Source organism: Stegodyphus dumicola, chromosome 5, assembly GCF_044657685.1.
Source record: "Stegodyphus dumicola isolate Sdum_Otavi_A_Nest chromosome 5, ASM4465768v1".
Lineage (NCBI taxonomy): Eukaryota > Metazoa > Arthropoda > Arachnida > Araneae > Eresidae > Stegodyphus > Stegodyphus dumicola.
Window position 1 is genome coordinate 74,111,885 of NC_140772.1, and position 22,990 is coordinate 74,134,874.

A 22,990-nucleotide genomic window follows, 5' to 3' on the forward strand; every position below is an offset into this window, starting at 1 on the left:
TACGAAGCTTATCAAGGGCCTGAGTACGGGCGAGCGTAATAACAGCTTTGAGAGAGAGAGTGGCCAAAAAGGCAGACGCGCGTAAATCAGAAACTCTGATTCGTGGTTTAAATACCGCTCCTCCTCATTAAATATTCAGCAAGATTCCAAAACTACATTCTGGCCGGAAGTAGTAAGTTGAAGTTAAGAATTTGACAGGAAAGGAACTTCAACTTAAAATTTAACTGTTAATAAACTTAACATAATCCTTACAACTATTTAAGTCCTAAATTAAATACGGATGGATTATTACCACCAAGTAATCTAAATTTCGAAGGTAATTTAAGCAAAAATTGGAAAAAATGGAAACAAAAATTCCAAATTTATATGTTAGCATCTGGTAGTATTACTAAATCACCTGAAATTAAAGTTGCTATTTTATTGCATATTATTGGTGAAGAAGCACTTGAAAAGTTACTTGAAAGAATACTTTTAAGTGAAGAAGATAAGAAGGATTTTGACAAAGTAATTGAAGCTTTCGAAAACTTTTGCATACTGAAAGCAAATGAAAGTGTTGATAGACAGATATTTTTCTGTTGAACACAACATGTAGGTGAATCGTTTGATGATTTTTTAAAAGATTTAAAGAAATTAAGTAGCGACTGTGTATTTTCAGAATTAAAAGATAGTTTAATATGAGATAGAATAGTAAGTAGAATTCTAAATAAAAATCTCAAAGATGGATAATTAAGATCAGTTAACATTGGAGAAATGTATTAAAACGTGTAAAGTTTCTGAATTAGCAGAACTTCAACTGGAAACTTTAACTGAAGAAAATAAAATAGAAGTGATTAAATGGAATGAAATTCCACCTTCAGAGGAAAAAAGCCTGTCTTGTTAAAAAAAAAAAAAAAAAACATATCATATAAAACAAAGTTCTAAATCATCTTCACACTACCAAAGAAATGCGTACAGTCAAAAGTCGTTAATCCGGACTCATTGGTACTTCGGCGATTCCGGATTATCGATTTTTCCGGATTATAGATCATCAGTTTAAATCCGGTAAGATGGCATGCAGAAATTACAAAATTAAAAATATGAAACCGTAATTTATGAAATAAAGAACAATTATGATCTAAAGGATATCAAAATTTACAAAAAGAAAAAGCTTAATATTTATTTGTTTACTTTATTAAACATTTCTTTCAATGTAAGTTGTTTAAGTTGCTTCGTTTCATGTGATATTACTTTCTCTTTAATTCTATTATAAACAGACATAATTTCTTTTTTAGTTACAAAGTTCCGCTGTTCAAGTCCTATAATTGCTGTGTCGAGAATACCGACTAATTTGTCAATCTAAATTTTTTCGTTTTCAAAAACCTCTGTCACTTTCTTCACTATTGGAAGCGAATTATAATGACGAGGAACTTGTTTTAAATCATATCAAAGACGGAGTACATCGAGATAAAATACTACATTTAGTAAAGAATTATAAGCCAAATAAAATAAAAACATCTGCCCTGAAGATAAGGATAGTGCTGACAGATCAACTTCCACACCGCAGCGTTTTCCCCCCGCCGAGCAGCGTGAAATTGATAAACAGATTTTGGATTTCGAAACATACTTTAGCTTTAGATCCTTTACATATTAGGAAATATATATCAGAAATTCTATTTGATATAATCAAAAGTTCAAGCTTACTTTTATAAAATTGCTCTAACAGTCTGCAAAAAATAATAAGCCGGATCCAATTCGAAGATTAAGGAACAACGCAATCTGCAACATTAACTGAATTAGATAATTTTAACTTAGCTTATACCATCTGTTATACATTAAACGCGCATGCGAAAACGTTTTATGCGCACGCGCATATTCGCAGCCGTAAAGGTCTTACGCGCACACGTAAACGCCTATCACTTTCTGCGCATGCGTCAACACGAGGCGTGTGCGGAAAGTTTGTAGCTTTGAGGTCCGGATTATAGATCATTCCGGATTATGGGTGTCTGAATTAACGACTTTTGACTGTATAATAATTCAAAACCATGTAGAAAATATGGAACTATAACATACATATGGAACATAAGTTATACAATTGTCCTGCTTATAATAAGATTTGCTTGTACTGTAAAAAGAAAATCACTTTTCTAAAATGTACACTTATAAAAATGTTAATGTTGTACAGAATAATTTAAAGCATGAGTTGCATGATAATGGAAATGAATATATTTGAGGGTCAGTAGATGATACAAATCCATTTTCTAAAAAAAGAACAGAATGGTTTGAAAAACTAAAAGTAAACATATCTAAATATTTATTTGTTAAGTTGGATACTGGAGCTCAATGTAATGTGTTGCCATTGCCTAAATTTAAACAATTAAATTTAACAGATAAATGTTTCACTAAATCAAAAGTCACTTTAATTACAATGGTACTGCAATTGATGTAGTCGGAAAATGCAAATTATTATGTGAAACATCAAAAGGGGACAAGGATGAAGTAGAATTTTAAGTTGTAGCATGTGATAAAACTGTTCCAGCTATTTTAGGTTTACCTACATTGCAAAAATTAAACCTAGTACAAAGGATTTATACAGTAAATCCTGGTTCTAATGAAAAGTTGCCTTGAGAATTGATGTTTGAAAGAAAAGTAAATGGATTGATACCTATAAAAGAAAATTTCGTCCAAGCTAAACAATATGAAGACCATAAACAACATTTACTGAAGAGACAAATCTTAAAAAAAAGTTATGATAGGAATGCAAGACTGTTGAAGGTTGAAGATTATGTGTACATAAAAGAGAAAGGGAAAAAACTAAATTAAAGAGGGAAAATTATAGAAGAAGTAGAAAGACCCTGTTCATACAGGATTATAAAAACAGATGGAAGAATTGTAGAAAGGAACAGGAGACAGAAGCAGAAAGACCACATTCATACAGGATTATATGAACAGATGGAAGAATTGTAGAAAGGAACAGGAGAGAGAAGCAGAAAGACCACGTTCATACAGAATTATAAGAACAGAAGGAAGAATTGTAGAAAGGAACAGAAGAGACTTTCTTAAAGGAACTAATCAGAAAGAGTTTGCACTGCAAAACAACTATGAAAATGAAGTTATGGATGAACCCAAGATACCAAGGAATAACAGGAGCACTTCAAATTTAGATGTGCCTGTAAGTCCTTCAAAACTTAACAGAAGTGTTGTATCACCAAATACTGAAAGAGGCATAATATCATCAAATTTTTCAAATGAACATAACTATGTTACTCGATCTGGTAGGACTGTTAAGAAACCTTATTATTTAAAAGAATATGTTGAATTTTACTATTATTATTTTTGATAAAAGAGGGAGATGGTATATAGGTAAACTGTAACTGTATCTATTATTATAATTATTAATAACTGTAATATAGAATAGTAGATTAGCAATGTAGGATCTTTGTGTACATCTTGTAATCATCACTGAGCACGTATCTAACATATAAAAATAATACACACCCAATAACATATAAAAATAATATACATATTTGCATTATTTAAAAGTGAAAATATTTGTACTTTCATGCATTTTTTTATGATTATAAGATTATGAGTCTAATTTATTAAAACTTCATAGTCTTTTTAGAGTTTGAAAACTTATAAATTACTTTTGTGAAAATTATTTTGGAGCACCAAATATAACAAAAAATAAAATACTTATAAATCACAAAAGAATATGAATGAATGGAATTTAAGGAGAAAAAAATAAGCATAAAATTATTCTAATTTATTTATTAACTTGCTCCTTAATGTAAATGCAAAATGATGTCAAATAATGGAAATTTTGAAATTAAATATCTTGGTGAATTTTGTCATATGGGTATCAAACTTTACGAGTTTTCTTTATGATGGCTAGAAAATTTTATTAAATACGAGGGTTGTCTGAAAAGTTTCTGACCTAACAAAGAAAAACTATATTTTTTCTCCAAAATTACCTTTATTTCTTGACATAATGTCCTTTTCTTCCAGCGATGCTTCCATCCTTTTAACCCACCCAAATAATATGCAGAATCTTTCTCTGCAAAGTAGTTATCAACAAAGTTCATAATCTCCTCATTTGATGAAAATCTTTAACCTCCAAGTGCTTCTTTTAGCTTAGGGAAGAAAGAAAAGACACTTGGTGCCAGGTCTGGCGAATAGGGCAGTGGTCAAGCAGTTCAAACTGAAATTCATGGATTTTTGCCTTTGTAACTGAGCTGTGAGATGGAGCATTGTCATGGTGAGACCAAATTTTTTCTTTTGTAAATGTGGCCATTTTTCTGCAATTTCTGCCTTCAGCTTATCAAGCAACATTGCATAATGCTAGAGTAATGGTTTTTCCCTTTTCAAGATAATCTAATTAAGACAATCCCATGGCTGTCCCAGACTGTTGCCATCACTTTCCCCAAACTGTTGCTATCACTTTCCCAGCAGAAGGAACAGTTTTGCTTTTTTGGGGGCCGATTTTCTCTTTGCAGTCCACTGTTTTGACTGTGTTTTCGTTTCTGGGCTGTAATGATGAATCTGGGTTTCTTCTACAGTGTTTAATAGTAGAAAAAATTCTGATTTATTGCCCGTAAAGAGTGTAAACAGAATGGTGCAAATGTTCAATCAAACACATTTTTGGTCCAAAAGGAGCAAACGCGGCACCCAACATGCAGCCAGCTTGCATATATCTAAATCTTGGTTCAATTTGTGGCAACACGTTCTTTGAACATGCTCATAGCCTCTGACATTAATCTCACGCTTGTCCAGCATCATTTGGTGGGTTTTAGCAATGTTTTTGTCAGTGGTTGCAGTTTTGGGCTGTCCTGAACATTCATTGTCATCCAAGTGGGTCTGACCACATTTAAATTCAGCTGCCCAAAATTTCACAGTAGGAAATAATGGTGCAGAGTTCCCGTATACTGTGTCCAACTCTTCTTTAATCCGAGTAGGTGTATTACCTTTTAAAAATAAGTATCTTATGACAGCCCGTTACTAAATTTTTTCCATTTTTGCAAAAATGGTCACATCAACTTATAAAAGAAATTGCCAAACAAAAAAAATTCATGTTCAAAATAGCTGATATTTTGTTTGGTAGCTATCAAGTGATGCCCAAACAAGTTTCCCCCCACTTCGGTTGATTTCAGCTGCTATCTACATATCGAAGTTGGAAACCTTTTCAGACAGCCCTTGTATAAGTACAGGTATAGAAGAGATGTGCAAGATGTTAAGATTTCCTGTCTTACATAAAATTAACTCTTTTTCAAATATAAAAATAATTATGAAGACATTGATATTTGTACCATTTAAAATACTTTTGTAACTGGAAGTACTTGAACAAAAAAAGGGGGAGGGACAGTTCTGTATTTCTCGTTCTACTGGGCCAATTAATGAAATTTATCTCTTGCTTCTCACGTCTCGAAGGCACAACTTAGGATATATATTAGATTTATATATAACATTATTCTAACATACGTATTTTGATACAAAAACGGACTTTTTCTGAAATGAAATGCCGATTTTTTCAATCTTTTGATTCTACGACTCATATTATGCCCAAATAATAAATCTTATAAAATTAATGAGAAAATTAAACAGAAATTTAAAAATTTATCTTGGTGTGCTTTCTTTCAGTTTGTGCCAAGAATAATTAATTCGCTTGATTGATAGCAACCTACTTTCCTTTCCCCTTTTTCAAAATGCATGGGTGGGAAAAAAAGGTACATCGTTCATTTTTTCAAAGAGTTTTAACAAAATGCGTAAAGCACGTTTGCCCTTATTATTTCTTATAATAAATATGACAAATTTCAAAACATGCCGATATATAAATTCCCGTATATCTTTAAAAATTTTGATAAAAAATCTGATGTATACACCACGACTTCCCTGTACGGAATATTAAATTATATGCATTTTTTCTTGCATTTCATTTAAAATTATTGGATTGAATTAAATCTACTTCGCCGACAGCGCATAAACCACAATAGAATAAATGCATTCTTTAAAATTCCCTCTAGTATTTGTTACCATAGCGACACTCTGGCGCTAGATTCACTTAACAGTATTATATTTCGTTCATATTATAACTCATAATGCACAAAATTTATATAATTGAAAAAATAGAATTATCTAATCGTTGCCTCATGTTCTGTTCAAATACTATAATAAAGCTAGAATGATGTATAAAAGAAATTAAGCAAATAAAACAAAAAAGAAACAGTTTTTCACAGACAATTGAGTATTTCTCATTCAATTAATTCAGTTCTCACTTCGCGAGAAGGCAAAAATACATAAAAACTCAAAATATCTATATTAAAAATTACGAAGTAAATATTAAACACTTATTTCCTCGAAAAAATTCCAGAAAGGATTAAGCATGATTTAATTGGCAATAATAAATGAAGGCGTTATCTTTGTTGTTGCCAAGCTAAGTTTTTCTAGATTGGCAACAAATCCACTATCCTGCTGTTTCAAATGTAAACAATCAATGGCCGCCATAAAAAAAAAGGCTTAGCGGCACTTAGACAACTTTAAAATTGTTGATAATTCTAAAAATATTGCATACAGATTTACTAAAGGCATAAAAACCTTACCCGAAAGATAAAAACAACATAATTCAATCATTTTTAAAGAAAAAAATGTACAATTTACAAACATATAAGAGTACAGAAACTGAGATCACTGAGCCGGGTAATAGAGTGGATATATATATAAACATATTTATATATGTTTGGTGCGGCCGATTGCAACCAAAATACGAGGTGCACATCTACATGTTAGTCCTATATACAAAACTACAATGTTCTGAGGCTACTCGTTTTAGAATTATGCGAGATACGTACGCACGTACGTACATATGTTCGTACAGACGCCACGAAAAATTCTCTTCAGAATTAATTTTAAAGCAGTTTTATAATTTTTTTTGAGGAAATGAGTCTTTTATTCTGTCCTTACGTACAGATATCACACAAAAACATCGTTAAATTGCATTCGATAGCGGTCAAAATGGATATTTTCGTTGAAATATGCTGCCTGAAACTTTTCGCGATTACAATACTTCCTTTTTACTTCGTACAAGGAAGTAAAAAACCCTAATTTTCTGTAAGTATGCCTAGAAATACATCTACTTTAAGAAGACAGTAAAAATTTTATAGGTTATAATTCAATTTTTTCAAAAAATTTATAAAAATTATTAAAAGATACAAATTTTAAAAACGAAACAGAAAATAGTTGCAAATTTTACTTGAATTAAACCTAAATTTTGAAATGTGAAAGAAGGAATCCTTTAAGTTTAATAAAGAAAGAGATATTAAAAAATATATACCAAATTCTATTAACATTGAGTAGCTAATATTTTGAGAGCTAATTTTTTAAAAACCACTCAAACAATTTTTACAAAAGTTGGCACTTCAGCATAATTTGAGTTGTAGAATCAAAACATGGAAAAAAAAAAAAATTGTTATGTCACTTCAGAAAAAAAAGTCTGATTTTGTATCAGAATAACTATGTTAGAATAATACCATGTGTAAATCTAATATATGTCCTAAGTTGCACTGTCAAGGCATGAAAAACGCAAGTTAAATTTTGTCAATCAGCCCAGTAGAATGGGAGATACAGAACTGTCCCTTTTTTTTTTTTGTGCAAGGTTTACATGTCTACGACTAATGGTTATGAAAATAAAGGCCAGGTAAGGACTTTTGGGGACTGAGGTGCATATATATACATACTTGCCAACCTATCACACTCAAAAATCAGGAGATTTTCACAATGTTAAAAATACTTTTTAAATGATAAAAATATAGTTTTTAATAATGAATTTACTTTAAATAGTTACTAATTCTTAAATGAAAGCAACACAAAAATACTTTACACTGCATCGTTTGGGGGGGGGGAAGACACTTTAATCAGTTTTTATACAAATGTTAAGAACAGTGGCAGATTTTGCTTTCGTTAAGAAAGAAACTTCATAATTTTGTTCATAGCAATTGCTACGTAGGCCTGCTTTCGCTAATAAAAGTTTTCTAATGCGTCATCACTAATATTAGTTATGCAGCTGTTGGAATTGTTTCAATTTTCCCTTCCTTTTAGAACTTCTCAAGATAATAATAAATGTCAACAATGTGTTTTGGTCCTTGAACTTGAATATTTCTTAGCAATTTCACTATCAGGAAACATTTTTCTAAATAAAGCTGCAGCATGATCCGATACATTCAGTGGCAGGTTGTGCTCCAGTAAAAAGGCAGAGAACAGACATTCTGCATTAATAACTTTTTGGTCCTTTTTTTCCGAAGAAAAATTAAATTTTTAGTTTTTTTTAAAACAACTCATGTTGTCCTTGTGTTTTTGTGTATGCACATGTTTGAGAACATCTACCCTTCCACCATGCGAAATCGAAAAATCGCAACGACAGACGGTACACATCGCAAATTTATTACATTTCCTTGAGGAAATAATGGAAGAAAAGTCAAACTGTGTACGATTTTTGAAACGCACACGAGTATTTCACCTTTCTCGTAGAGATAACAAAAGATGATAATTTCTAAAACTATTTCCTGAAGGCACGTGTACTCACACAACTCAGGACAAGATGAACGAATTAACTAAAGAACATACAAATAACAGCCTTGAGCTTGCTTTGTGCTCATTGGCTGATATATGCCAGATGACACGCAGTGGAGCTCGGTGCCCATTGGAAAACTGGAGAATGACGTTTCTGGATACGTATGCTCTCACTCACAAAGCAGAAAAATTTCTCATCTGATTCGCAAGATTTTGTTTTAGATATAATCTAGATAAAATTCAATTGCTTTTAGACGTCCAAAATCCTTTTTTTTTTTTTTTTTTTTTTTTTTTTTGTTCATATAACAAGTATTAAGCCAAATTCCATAAAAATCGTGAGAAATTTTAAGAAAAAGAAAAAGTCGGGAGAAATATATTGTAAATCGGGTTGGCGGGAGACCGGTCGAAAGTCGGGAGTCTCCCGCCTAAATCGGGAGAGTTGGCAACTCTGTATATATATACATATAAGCTTTTGGTAGAAGTATATCATTTATTAAAATATTTATATTACAGAAGAAAAAAAAAAGAAAGAAAGGAGAAACCATTGTGACAAAGAATAAAGGATCATTATGACAAACTTTTTATGGAAGCTGCTACAATTTCATAACAGATTTATAAGTCTACAAATTTTTAAAGCTGTACTCTTTTTTAATGAAATTCTAGTAAATCATTTCAACATATGACAAATTCATTCAGTCTCCATATATAGCCTATTTAATATATCTTACATGTTAAGATGTTATCATGAAAATCCCCTACTTAGTAACACTGAATGAAAATGTAAACATTGTAAACTGCAATATCACTAGTCTTTTAATGCTTTTTTATCCAAAGTATACTTCTGTTATTTTGCAAAATAACAGAACAGTTTTCCATTACTGAAATCTGCAATCAAACCTTTTGCAGTTGAAATTTTGTTCAAAGAAGTCCATAGAATTACACCAGCTTCTGCAAAAAATTCTTTGACAAAGTTTGTCTTTTCTAAAATCTTCCATGACTTTTTTTATCCACAGAATTAAAATTTTTCATAATGGTAAAACCCACTTACTTTGAAACAGTTACAAAGTCTGTACACTAAGAATGATTTCAGAGCCATGCTTTATCACAATCACTGTTCCAGTGATGTGAAGGTAAGTCCCAAATAAGTGGCATAAACACAATTTTAAGAAAAAGGAACCATTAAAAAATACAATAATGTGGATTTCATTCTCAGGTGTGTCCATCACTGCATTACCTGATAAGAGCACTACACTTTGGTAGTTTGAATCAAGTGGATTCAAGGTGAAGTTAATTGCATGGGTCTTTTGAAGTTTTCCCTATGTGCAATTTGGATGTAAGACAGCTTTCCTTAGAAAATCCTCCATAAAGGCATCCCTCCCTTATGCAGACAGCCTTTCTATGCCTTGCCAGAATCCATAAACAATAACATTAACATTAGAAAGATGATTCCCTGGAATATATTGAAACTCTTAATACATATGTTTTAGCCTTGTAACTTGGAGTGACCTCATAAGCAATAATGATACCGCAGTTCAAACAATATATGCAACAAATTCTAGCTCAGCAGCTGCATATATTGCCCAAGACTTGAGTAAAGTGAAATTTAATTATAATTAAAACTGCTACATTCAAATACTATGATTATATTCAGAGTAGAAACCACTTCTACAATTTAGAATGTTCTGAAGACCACCTTACTCTTGTCTCTTACAAAAGTAATTTTTTAGCATATAATACTATCACTATGGTTATATTTTTTAAAAACAATTAATTAAAATTAATTTAATTTTATATTGAATCAAGTCAAGTTATATTTGTTTTAATAATTCAAAGATATTAAAGTTTGGATAATCTTTATCTTTTAAAGTAAAAATCAAATGTTGTTATTGACATAATTAATATGTATGAGATTGCTGATTCTTACACAGCTGTTTTTTTGTTTGGATGCATGTTTGGTAAAGTTTAAGATCTGCACATAAATCAAGTCATTTTTGGTCTTTTGTTTTTATTTGAATTAGCCAAGAAAACCCTTTATTACACAGATAACCTTTTCTTACATAGAAGAAAACAATCATAATTTTTTAAAGCATTACTTCCATTTTCACTGGTATTGAGGCCTAGAAATTAACCATACTTTCTGCTTGGAATTTTATTTTTAAGTCTGGTGTTGTCAGAGAGCTGAACTAACTATTCTCTTTTATTTAAAGAAATTTAGTTATTTTAAAAATCCTAATTGAAAGGGATCAAGAACATATGAAAATTCATTATACATACCATTTGGAAACTACGTTTCAAATTCTGAACTAAAGTTTCAAGATGCGAACAGAAGCCATTGCATAATTCTTTTATGATAACCACACAATTTTCTACTAAAAGGATTCTAAGACTTTCTGAAAAGTCTTAGAATTTTCAGAAAGTCTTAGAATTATACATTAGTCAAAAATTTGGTTTGTGAGTTAGTTGTGTAAAACAGAGAAATCCCGAAAAATTTCTCTGTTTTACACAACTAACTCACAAACCAAGTTTTTCTTAAAATTTCTCATGGGCATTAACAATAATCAAATAATTACCTTGTAGACAGAGTTTTAGCTCATTCAGCTTTGAGAATACATCTGTGTACTTATACACGTCACCAGCAAGAAATGATATAAAATCTTATTAATTTCCTTTATAAATAAAAGGACATCTTTGCAAATCTAGGAGGATCACAGTTTGAGAAGCTCTCTACTGTATAAATCTAATTTACACTTCCTGTATCATTCCTCTCAAACATTAAGATTTAAAAATTTCTTAACTACATTAAAATGGTACATTAAACCTAACATTTATTTAAACTATTTTTTCAGGTTTTAACTATTATCTTGTCATTTATTTCAATTTAATATTTTAATTCTTACATTGAAAAGAACCAAACAGTGTGGATGAATGTATAATATGGATAAATTACATATAAAGTATGTTAAGGGCATGTAAGGTATGCATTAAGTATGTAAATAAATCATAAAGTAATAATCAACAAATAGGAATGAGCTAGAACTCCAATCAATCAGCTCAATTTAATTACCAATACAGTTTCTAAGCTTACGAAATATTACGAGGACTAGATTTCTCCAAATATATTAAAGAAATAATAAACTACCAATTAAACAGCTTTGAATGTTTGTTCTTTAAATAATAATCCTAACTGCAGCCTTAAGATAAATATATGTGTAATGACTGCATTTTTCATCTAATTTTATGTTCTTGTATTCAGAAATTTACAGACAGAGGAATTTTCAATTACAAAACAGACAACTCTACACTGACACTCTGAAGTAATCAATTTATGGGCAAAATTGAATATCTGAAAACTAAATATTATTAAATTTTATTGATAATACATAATATAACTTGGAAATTAAATGCTAAGGGAATCCCCTGATTAAACAAAATATTTGAAAAAAGGTGTTATGAAAACAAATAAACTTCAAATATTTAATTATAAATTAACTCTCTAAAATAAGCTGCAGTGTCAAGAGATTACAAACAAAAAGATGAAATGAAAAATAATAAGATTAAATGACCTTAGAGAATCAGAAATTGGGCATTAAGTTTCGATATGGAATACAAACACGCTGAAATTTATATGTAGGTAAAATTCAACTTTAGACAGAGAATGAATTAATTTGGTCTTTGTAGAAAATTGACCAGTGTCAGATGTCCTCAAATTTCAAATTCCATGCAATTTATTGCCTGTAATTTAAAGTTGAATTTTATTTAATTAATAAGACTTGTGTGTGGGGGAGGAAAAGACTAAGAAGATTTGACAGATTAAATTTTATACTAACAGAAATTAACAAAATTAAACATTTCTTAAGATACTTGGTTTACCAGAGAATTAAAGGTATGATACATATTATACATTAGTCTAGAGTCATAAGTGGAAGACAACCAAAATCACCATGCTTACATTGGAGGATGGTCTTTCTGGTATTTCAAACAAGCTCTATGAAGGAAAAATCAATCAATCAAAATGAGTTAATTAACAAAATCACACATGTTAGAAAATAAACAAACTCATAACATAGTTAGTTCTATCTTCAATATTAATTGTCTAGCATTCAATTACAAAAATTAACAATCAAGGCATTAGATATCTTATCTCAAATATTTTAATTTTATATGCTAAAAAAAATCAAACAATCAAAATATAAACTTATTTTAAACTTGCAATAGTCATATACATATATTAAACAAAAACATGCAATGAATAAACAAACAAAAGTTGCCTCTCATCACAGCAATTTGCAATATATAAGTCACAAAAAATTATTCCAGTAGATTTTTCAATGTGCATTTAGTATTCATTGCGTTTTTATGAAATTTTCTTTAACACTAATGAGCTTTGTTGAAAAATCAAAATCACCTTTTCCATCTTGGTTACAATGATATCCCTTTTTGTTTGTCTGCCATATGTTACAGGATTTATTTTGACATCACCATAAATAAAGTAAGCAAGTGAAGGTTCATGATTATTTTTTTAAACAGTGTTAATTTTATGAATAACAGCTAACATGGTTAATTCTTAGAAGTTCTGTTAATTTTCATATGATGCAGATTGTTAACAGGTAGTCAAGTTGAACTATCAGGCATTATTTGGTCGATTTTAAATATTATCTGCTTGAATTTGTCTAATTTTCACTCAATCTTTAAGATAAAGGGGATGACAAAGAAGATATATCAAAATCTTTAGTGACTATCCCAAATAAGAATTTTTAATTCATAATGCTATGTCCCCAGTAAATGTTGATTAAACTTAAATGTTGCATTGTATTGAGTATAATTATGCGAGAGAATTCTTTCTGTTCATGAAAGAAGTTGTACAATGTTTAAACCTCTTTAAGTACCCTCAATGTTTATTACAAACACTAAAGCCATAGCCAGGGTTTTCAGTGCCCGGGGACAAATAATGATTCCACATCCTTTCCTGCTTGCCAAGAATAGAAAACATTTCATTCTAAAATTTTGAAATATTAATTTGGCACCCCCCTAGATGTTGTGCCTGTTGACAGATGTCCCCCTTTGCTTTCTCCTAGTTATGTCATTGACAAACATGCTTTTTATACAGAATTTAAAGAGGAACTTAAATCTAAAAAGTTAATGGATGAGGTATCCATGATTTTTCTATTATTAGATATACTATTATAAAATCAAGAAAAGAAACTTTCTGATTACACACTTATAAATAGTTGTCAATTCATTGGTGACTTGCATTGTAAATTCGTGAAATATGTTTGTTTGCCTATCTTTACAACTAAAAGGTGCCTATTCTGTTAATATTAACAACATGAAGCATTTTATTAGAAAAAAGAAATTTTATGAAAGGAAAAAAATTTACTCAAATGCATTTGTTTAAATATGCACTCAAATGCATATTTAAACAAATGCATTTGAGTACATGTACTTAACCCATAACTGCTGCATATATATCCAAAAATGTAGAAATCCTACAGGATGTTGAAAGAGGGTTTGCAGTAATGAAAGAAGTATTAAAGGATTCATCTTATCTAATTACAAGAAAATCCAGATAAAAATTTAAAATTTGCAGAATTTAAGGACTTATTATTTGTACAAAAATAAAATATGAAGTATTTTTTCAATGATTTTTCATTTTACTTGTTCAGGTAAAACATAAATAAATAAATAAATAAATAAACAAATAAATACAAAAGAAAGCAAATAAAAATAATTATGTGACAGACATTGTGACAATACAGATTGGTACCAGAAAGAAGATGCAAGTCTAGAGCTCTTCTTATACAAATGACATTTTAACAACTACACAAATGAGTATGGAAACATTGCATTTCAAACCAAAAGAGTATATTGAGGCGACCAATGGGAAAAAGATCTTGATATCACAGACAAAGAAATGACTGTTTAGCAGAGATGGAGATAATTAGATGAACCATTTCTGATTTTAAACTAATTTCCAATAAAATACTTTTACTTTATGCCTGTGATTAATAAACTATGATCCTCACTTCGAGTAACTTTCCACAGAAATTAGAACTTAACTTCAAGAATAAATCAAAAGTAAAAAAGAAACCAATTACTTTTTTAACCCTTTGGATACTAGATGTTATTGGAGTTGCTGATGTATGGGAATGTAGAATTCTAAAAAGCAAATGAGCAGTAGCAATAGTTGGAAACAGAAAACTGGTCTGCAACCTACAGATACAAAAATAGGATAAAACAGAAATTTTGAACTATGGCACTTTGAATGCAGAAAAAGACGGAGGAAAAAATAAAAAGTCTGCAAAACAGCTTAAAATTAGGTGATAACTGATGGTTTGATTTTCTCCATTGCACTGAACATCAAAGAGAATAAGATCCAAAGTACAACTATTGCATTTGTGGCAAAAAGAAAGGACGGAGACAGTGTGGGGGGGGGAACTGCATTTCTTAAGACTAAAATATGCTAATTTAAACTGAAAATGAAAAGCATAATGGACAGTCAGAAACATTAATGAACATTAAGAATTAAATTTGTTACAAATGAAGAAGGCTTAACATGCACTCTTACAAATGAAACATGCACTTATAACTTTTATACAAAACAAAATAACAATACAAAAATAAAAACTCAATCCATTTTTAAATTCCAACAGACTATTGTAGGAGCATTGTCACTTTCCCCGAAGTGTAACATGAATACGAGTCAGTCTTTTAGAAAGCCCTCTATGGAGACATCCATTCCTCTGCTATCCTTTTGGATAGAGGAGTAATTAAACTTTCCTATGTCTCAAAACAATTTTCTCTTGCTATAATGAATAGGAACTTTTGCTTGAAAAATAATTATTATCTAAAACACTTGTTTCATTGGCATTAAAAAAGAAAAGTACCTCTTTCATTGGCATTTTGAATTTCAGTATTTCTCCATATCTGCTTAAAACTTCCCATGGACAGTGGATTTTCACATAGACTAAGCCAGTCTCTTCCTGAAACATAATTTTTAATTACCCATAAACAAATGAGAAAAAGTTCATAAAACTATTCATATACTGACAATTAAGATATATACTTACAGCCAGTTTTAATATGTTATTTGATATTTTTTATCCATATGTATATTTCAGTTCAGCACAAAAATCAAGAAAACAAGAGAATCAAAACAACAGAAATTTATTTTAAAAAATTAAATATAGAATCCAAAATATTTGAACAATGCATTAATTGTTAATTTTGAAAATTAAAATGAAATGTTTTCAAAGCTAATATTTAATTAAATTTATTCTTATGCAATTAATAGCTGCCAACCCCAAAAACTTAAAAAAACAGGGAGAAACAGAGGTGTTTGTACACTATTTTGAAGAAACTCTAAACTATTTTTAGTTCACTTTATAATACATTATTCAGATTACTGAACTATTTGTGATTCAATTTTAGTCTAAAATATATTAGCATTTCATTGGGTATCCTAAATTTTATATTCTTTGGCTAATTTCATTTTTCAGTTTTCTTGTACTTCAATAGTGAGAAAATCTGAGGAGTGAAGAAAAGCTTTTGTTTACTGAAGTACTTTTAAATAAGATGAAAAAAATTAATAATTAATGCATATATTATTTGTGTGGCTAAAATTAGTACTGTACCATATATTGAAGTAAACAAAATTGAATACAAATTTTATCTGATAAAACATTGCTTGTATTTTGATATCACATCTAGACATGTCTACAGTAGGTTAAAACAACTCAGATCAAGTGAAATTTAATAAGATAATAAAATATAATAATAAAAATTACCCTTCTAATGAAATAAAAGCTAATATGAAAAATTATCCTCAAAATCACTAGAGGTGGGAGAATGAAATTTGCTTAAGTTTCATTAATTCAGTAAATTTCATTTATTGCTATGAAATATCTTTATTAACAAAGGCTAAAAATTAAAAACCAGAAGATTTGGTGATATACTAGGAGGCTGGGAGGCATGATAAAAAAAAACGAAAAAGTTACAAACTATGATACTGCAAATATTTATGAAAGAAAATATTTTGACTATTAAACTTTCTATAAAAAATTAAAAGAAAAAGCGATTTATACTTTTTTGTAAAATACACCATTAACTTATAGATGATATAATGCACTTACATTATCTAACAATTAAATCAAGCTGCAGGAAATATAATACCATTGATTTTAGCTTAGTCTCTTACTCACAGATATACACTATTAAAAGATTTCATATCTAGTTCAACATCTTTCCAGAAATCATGTTAAAATCTCCTTCTTCCAAATTTAAATTGGGATTTTACCAGTCAGCATTGTAACTCGCAAATTTATTTTGGGTATAAAAATGAGACATCGTTACAGCAGTGATTATGGAAAAACAAAGATAAACACACAAGACACATATTTAACAAAATAGATAAACAATATAAACTAATTTTTGGTTTAAAATTCATATTTGAGAGAAAAGTTATCTCATGCATAATAAGCAAATATGTAATTTGCATAACTATGCTTAAAAATTTTAAAACACAATATTATAGTTAATTTTCTGGGGAGGAGGGAGGGGCGTTAACACAGTAATTACCAAATTGTAACGAATTTTATTTATGTTAAATGTGCTTTAACTTTTCAGCTATCACATACAACTTCACAGCAGATGGTTCATTTAAAACCTTTTCCCGTGGGCTACAGGAGCCAATTTTGAACGTATTATGGCCATTTAGTCACTTATTTTAAATGAAAGGAACAGAAAAACAAATCTACATGGTGTAGCACTTCCTAATCCATATTAAGGTGTAAATTTTAAATCTCCATAGTTTACTGAAATTTCTTGAGACACATTTAAAGTCGTAAAAGTGCGGGACATATATGTCCCAGCCCCCTGGAAAAGGTTAAGAAACACATTAAATGGAATGCTAAATGTATAATAAATTAATACATTAATTTAAATAATATTTCAAGTTACCACTTAAATTACCTTTTTACTGTGCAAAAATAAATGTTTTCCATCAATTACCATCTATTTATTCAATAACTACAAGTAACTGCACTATGAAATAGACTTTTAAATGTGAATATTTATATACTTTATAAGCATGGCCTTAAATAAATCTTCCAATGATTCTTAACAAATCTTTAAGTATATATTTGCTTAGTAGAATATATTGGCTTTCTTAAAACTGCAAAATGAAAATCAACAATCAAACAGCAAAATACTTTATTCAATTCAGATTTTAAAAAAGCTCATGAGTAGATAGCATTGTTTCTCGCTCACAATTACATTTTCATTTCACTTTATTTAAACACATATCATTGATATTATATTGATATCATGAGAACATATTTTTTTCCTGTATGCTATAATCAAAATTTTAAAGTTCTACAAGAAGTAAAATTTTCAGAATTTTTTTTTTTAAACCAATATTTCACTTTTACATTTTTCATATCCATCAGCATGCACTTGACCATGATCCTTAGGATGTTTTTCATGCTCATTCCAATAAATAGCATCTTGCACATCTACTTTAATATTTTTTATTAAGATATGCCCAATGTATGAGCTCATCCTTTATAATTCTATCCATTTTCTTAGCCATTTGTTGATTCCTTCTCAGCCTTTATTGAATATAAGGTGGTATGCTTTTATAAGCATCATCTTTACTAGATGTGCCATTCATCTTCTCCGTAGTTTTTCACCATTTGATGGATTTTGAATTTATATGTTTCATTGCTTCTACCTGTATAAATTGTTCCACCTCTTATGCTACCTTTTTTACTCATTTCTTTCAACTTGACTACGACTTACAACTTGACTATACTTTCAACTAAAGTAGGATTTTCTGGACTAGATCTTTGCTAAAATCTTGCCTTTCTATCTTCACATCACTTAATCCAAAAGAGCTTTTCTGCTTCTGTTTTATAGCTTCATTTATTTCCTTTCCCATCCTTCATATTATTTCTCTCAACTTGGACAGAATACAAGGTGATGCTTTTCTTGATATGTCTTCGTTAGCCGTGATTTCATCCCTGATAACTTGGTCATCTCATTTGCCATTCACACTTTTACTTCTTTAAAGATGATGCAAGATGAGGTAATACTTTTTAAGTACTTTTCTTTACTCTCAACTTGAGTAATTTGACTTTTTCTGGCATTTTATCTTCTATTTCTTAGTGCTAGGGTTCCAAATAAGATGACATTTGCTGGGGATTATTTTCACTCAATGTGTGGGCTGAATATATAAATTCTTCTGGCTGCCTGAATCTTCTTTCTCTTGCAAATTCCTCAAAATTTCTTTCTGATAATGAATATTTTCTTTCATCCCTAGAGTTTAAATGTGCTTCTCCAGAAAATCTATTTTTGTACTCTCCTTCTGGATCATTCCTGCGATCTGACAGAAACAGTAGCTTCCTCTGTTTCAAAATTTCCCTCAGGAACATATGCGACATTACCTTCAACATAGTCAAATTCAAGACCATAATCAAATTCCCAACTAGTGCCATCTGCTAAATCATTTCTATTTGGAAATCGCTTTTGCCACATAGTAGGTATTTTTCTATGCAAGGCTTTTGGATAATTAGCTTTGCTTCTAACATGAAAGAGATTAGCATATTCTAGCTATCTCAATAGTACATCTTGCCTACAATATAATGGTATAAACTATAAACCTTTGTTTTTGTTACATTGCTTCGAATATAATTTTGATTAGTATAATCAACTTCATATTTTGCCAGAAGATGCTTTCAGTTTGATACTTGCTTTACAGTTTTTACCTTTACAGAATTTATGCTATAATTTATTATTTTCATTGTTCCATCTACTTGTAATTTAATATATGAATTTTCTTTAATGCAATCTAACCCTTTAATGGATAATCTTTTGCATTACCAATATGCAAGGTATCACCAACCCTAGCATAAGCAATATGTTGTAAATCTAAGAATGTTTGTTCAACCAATAAATTACTGGCTCAGCTGAATCTGGCACAATTAATAACACAATATATTTTGCTATTATGTTACCAATTTTTAAATCCACAACTGCTGAACCAAGACTTTGCTGCCAAGGCTCTCATGTCAATCAATGAAATCATACGAGAACTGTTAATTAGATCATTTCTCAAATACATATCAGTTGCTATGGAATCATCAAGGTTGCACATATTTACTACAGTTTCTTTTGTATTTACAGCACACTTCTTCGTATGCCTTTTCAATCCACATATTTTACAGGGATATGGAGAATCTTTTGAAATATGTCCAAAAAAAGTACATGAAAAACATTTGGGTTCACTCAGACCATTACAAATAAATTTTTGATTATCCTTACATTTATGCATAGGCAAGCTATCTTTTTCATAATATTTATGGCTTCTCATCATATTACTGTTTTTGAATTTATTAGTGTTGACTCTTCTCGATTTATGAGAATTCATTACTTGCAGAATGTTTTTAGAATCATTCCAAAGCCATAACTTAGAATCACTTTTTATTCCATTGCTTATATTTATTTCAGATCTAACATTTTTGTATTCATCTAATTTTCCAGCTAATTCATTCACACTTACATATTTAGGCTATGAATCAACAAAATGTTCTCACATAGAATTCAGAATCCATTTTTTTAACTGGTCTCTTATAATTAATTCTTTTAAATAGTTGAAAATCCTTTAATTTTAATCCTACTAAACATTCATTTAAATAATTACGAATTTCAAAAACGAAATCTGTCCATCCGTTTTTTGAATCCCTAACATGATTAACAAATTTCTGGCCTTAAAACATTTTAATAATAAATTCTTAACAAATACATATTCATTAGCTTGTTTTTCAGATTCTCTGGTGATTAACTGTGTAATCTTGAGAGGTAAAAGTCTTAACAAATGAGAGCATAATATTGTTCATTTAACCCACCCCGTTGGCTTAGTGTTCAAAGATTATTAAAAATGAAAGTATGTCTCCATCCTTTAAATTGAATTTTTGCATAAGGCTTTTCAAATCAAAACATTTATTGTTTCCTCGTGTGTTTATAATTACTGACATTTTTAACATTATTTTCATTTAATAGTTTCAGTTTTTGCTATTCAAAGTTTCTTTGCTTTTTCCATTTTGCAATTTTTAACAATGTTTGTTTCTCAAATTTTTGAAACTCTAACAGTATTTATTTTTCCCACTCTGCAGTTAATTGTAATCTTCCTTTTCCAGTTTTTCCTTTTCTTCTTTCTTGAGTCTTTTTTCAGTAATTTATTCAAAGACTTGTTTTACAAATATTTTATCATAATTTTTACTCTTAATTATGATATTTTTAATTATAACCATAAAGGCATCTGGTAGAAGCATTTCCCCAATTTTTGTCGCAAGTTCAATTAAATCACTTTTGCGCCCTTTGCCAAGAAAAAACATTGTAGACACTTTAAGATATTTTTGAATATGATACTCTAAGATACATTTAACAATGTTCATTGATATGTTTAATAGCTTTCAATGATGCATTTAATAGCTTTAATTAATTACATTTAAAAGCTTTAATTAATTACATTTAAAAGCTTTCATTAATTACATTTAAAAGCTTTCATTGATATGTTTAAAAGCTTTTATTGATATGTTTAATGGCTTTCAATGACATATTTAATAGCTTTCATTGATATAGTTAAAAGTTTTCATTGATATGCTTAAAAGCTTTCCCCCCCCTTTTAAAAAAAAGAAAAAAAAATTACCCTTTTTTATTTTTATGCCAGACCTTCAAAGGTGTTGAATAGGCTGACACCAACATTCTACTTCTGAAATTGATTGGCTTTTTGAACTGCAATTCAACCAAATTCAACAACCAAACATAAAATATATTATTCAATTTAATTTTTAAAAAAGCTCATGAATGGCTAGCATCATGGTTCTCACTCATGGCTATATTTTTTTTTAGCTCAAAGGGGTTTTAGCCCAGAAGGGCTATTAGTCTTTAAATGGCATTTTGCATTGGTTCACTATATATGTCCATTTCACTTTTCAAATTATTGTCATCAAATATTATCACCCTGTATTACATTTATAGAAATTAAATAATGAACATGTATGTATGTATGCTTCTCACATTGTGAAAAAACAATGGTATTTTGAGCCAACAAATTTTGAATAATGTAGCCCTCCACCCGAATATGGGCACTTGGAAGCCCAAATCTGGAATTTGTTTTATTGTCTCTTTCATACTTTGCAAAAGTTAAACGAATTTTTTTAACAATAAATTCAACAATTTCAAAGCAAGCAATGGGAACCAGGGAAAAAAAAAAACACTTTTTATATCCAGCGTCTATCGGAAATTCTAAAGTTACGGTGTTTATAAATATTTTTAGCCAAATGCTCTCAAAATGTGTATGTGCATTTAAATGAAAAAAGCCCTCTGAAAGCTTTCCGATTTTTTCCTCGTTTTATTTATATTTTACTTTTGAAAGATCATGACGTCAGCTAGCAGTGAATTGCGGAAATTGCAAACAAAATGTAATTATAAAAAGTAACCATAAAAACTGCAATAGAAGAAAATACACACATTTTTCAAACTTCAGATTATTTTTCTTTTTCGCTTTATCTAACTATCTTAACATTCTCTCATCTTTCTACAGGTTGCAAATTTAATGAAAAAATAAAGAAGTAAAAAAGTGTTTAAAATGAATTTTGAGATATTAAAACCATGAATCAAAAACTACATGATATATTAAAGACCTGATTAACATGTTCCAAATCAAGACCTTCTTCACGTAAATTTTCTTCAAAGATACTTCTACATCTAGCATGTTCAGCAGCTAACTCTGTTGGATCTGTTGAATAAACTAACACAAAATCTATTCTTCTACGTTTATCATCGAAAAAGACTGCAGATTCCTAGAAATATAAATGTACATGTTTAGGAATGATTGCTTTGAAAGATGGTATTAGTAATAAATACACTCATGTCCATAAATTAAGGATAATTCGGAGTCACGCAGAAATCGAACTCTAAAATAAATATATCACCTGTAAAATCCCTACACACATCTTCATGAATCATATGCAAATTTCAGGAAGTAACCAGATGACACCGATGGTACGTCACAATGACAAGAGTGTAAGAGAGTGATATATAAGGAATACAGGCAAAGAAGTAAAACTATTCGCAGGCGCTTTATAAGCATTTCAGCGCAATAACTGAATAGTTATGACACAAAGGACGCATTTGGATGATTTTTTACGTGGTAGAATTATCGGCCATCTGGAATGTGGGCGTACCCAACTGGAAGTATCAGACGAACTTGGAATTGCCCAGAGTGTCATCTCCAGGCTTTGGCAACGATTCCAAGATGATGGTAATGTGAGTAGAGGTTAGAACACAGGTCGCCCCAGAGTTACAACGCTGAATGAGGACCGGTATTTGGCAGTTACTGCCAAAAGAAACAGGCGGAGCACAGCCTCAGCTCTCTTCAGCCAATGGTACGACA

At 29.9% G+C, this 22,990-nt stretch overlaps 1 protein-coding gene across 6 annotated transcripts in view; it reads right to left on the reverse strand.

Moving 5' to 3' along the window:
* subdued (anoctamin 1) overlaps positions 1–22,990 on the reverse strand; it is a 219,881-nt gene that overhangs the window by 148,558 nt on the left and 48,333 nt on the right. For 5 of the 6 annotated variants that reach the window (XM_085816779.1, XM_085816777.1, XM_085816781.1 and 2 more), the window contains exons 5-7: positions 22,239–22,397; positions 15,423–15,518; positions 12,488–12,523 (exon numbers count right to left, since the gene is read on the reverse strand). In XM_085816779.1, the coding sequence (XP_085672905.1) occupies positions 12,488–12,523; positions 15,423–15,518; positions 22,239–22,397 (291 nt within the window). The remainder of the gene's footprint in view (positions 1–12,487; positions 12,524–15,422; positions 15,519–22,238; positions 22,398–22,990) is intronic. The other variant, XM_085816780.1, reaches the window with a different exon arrangement.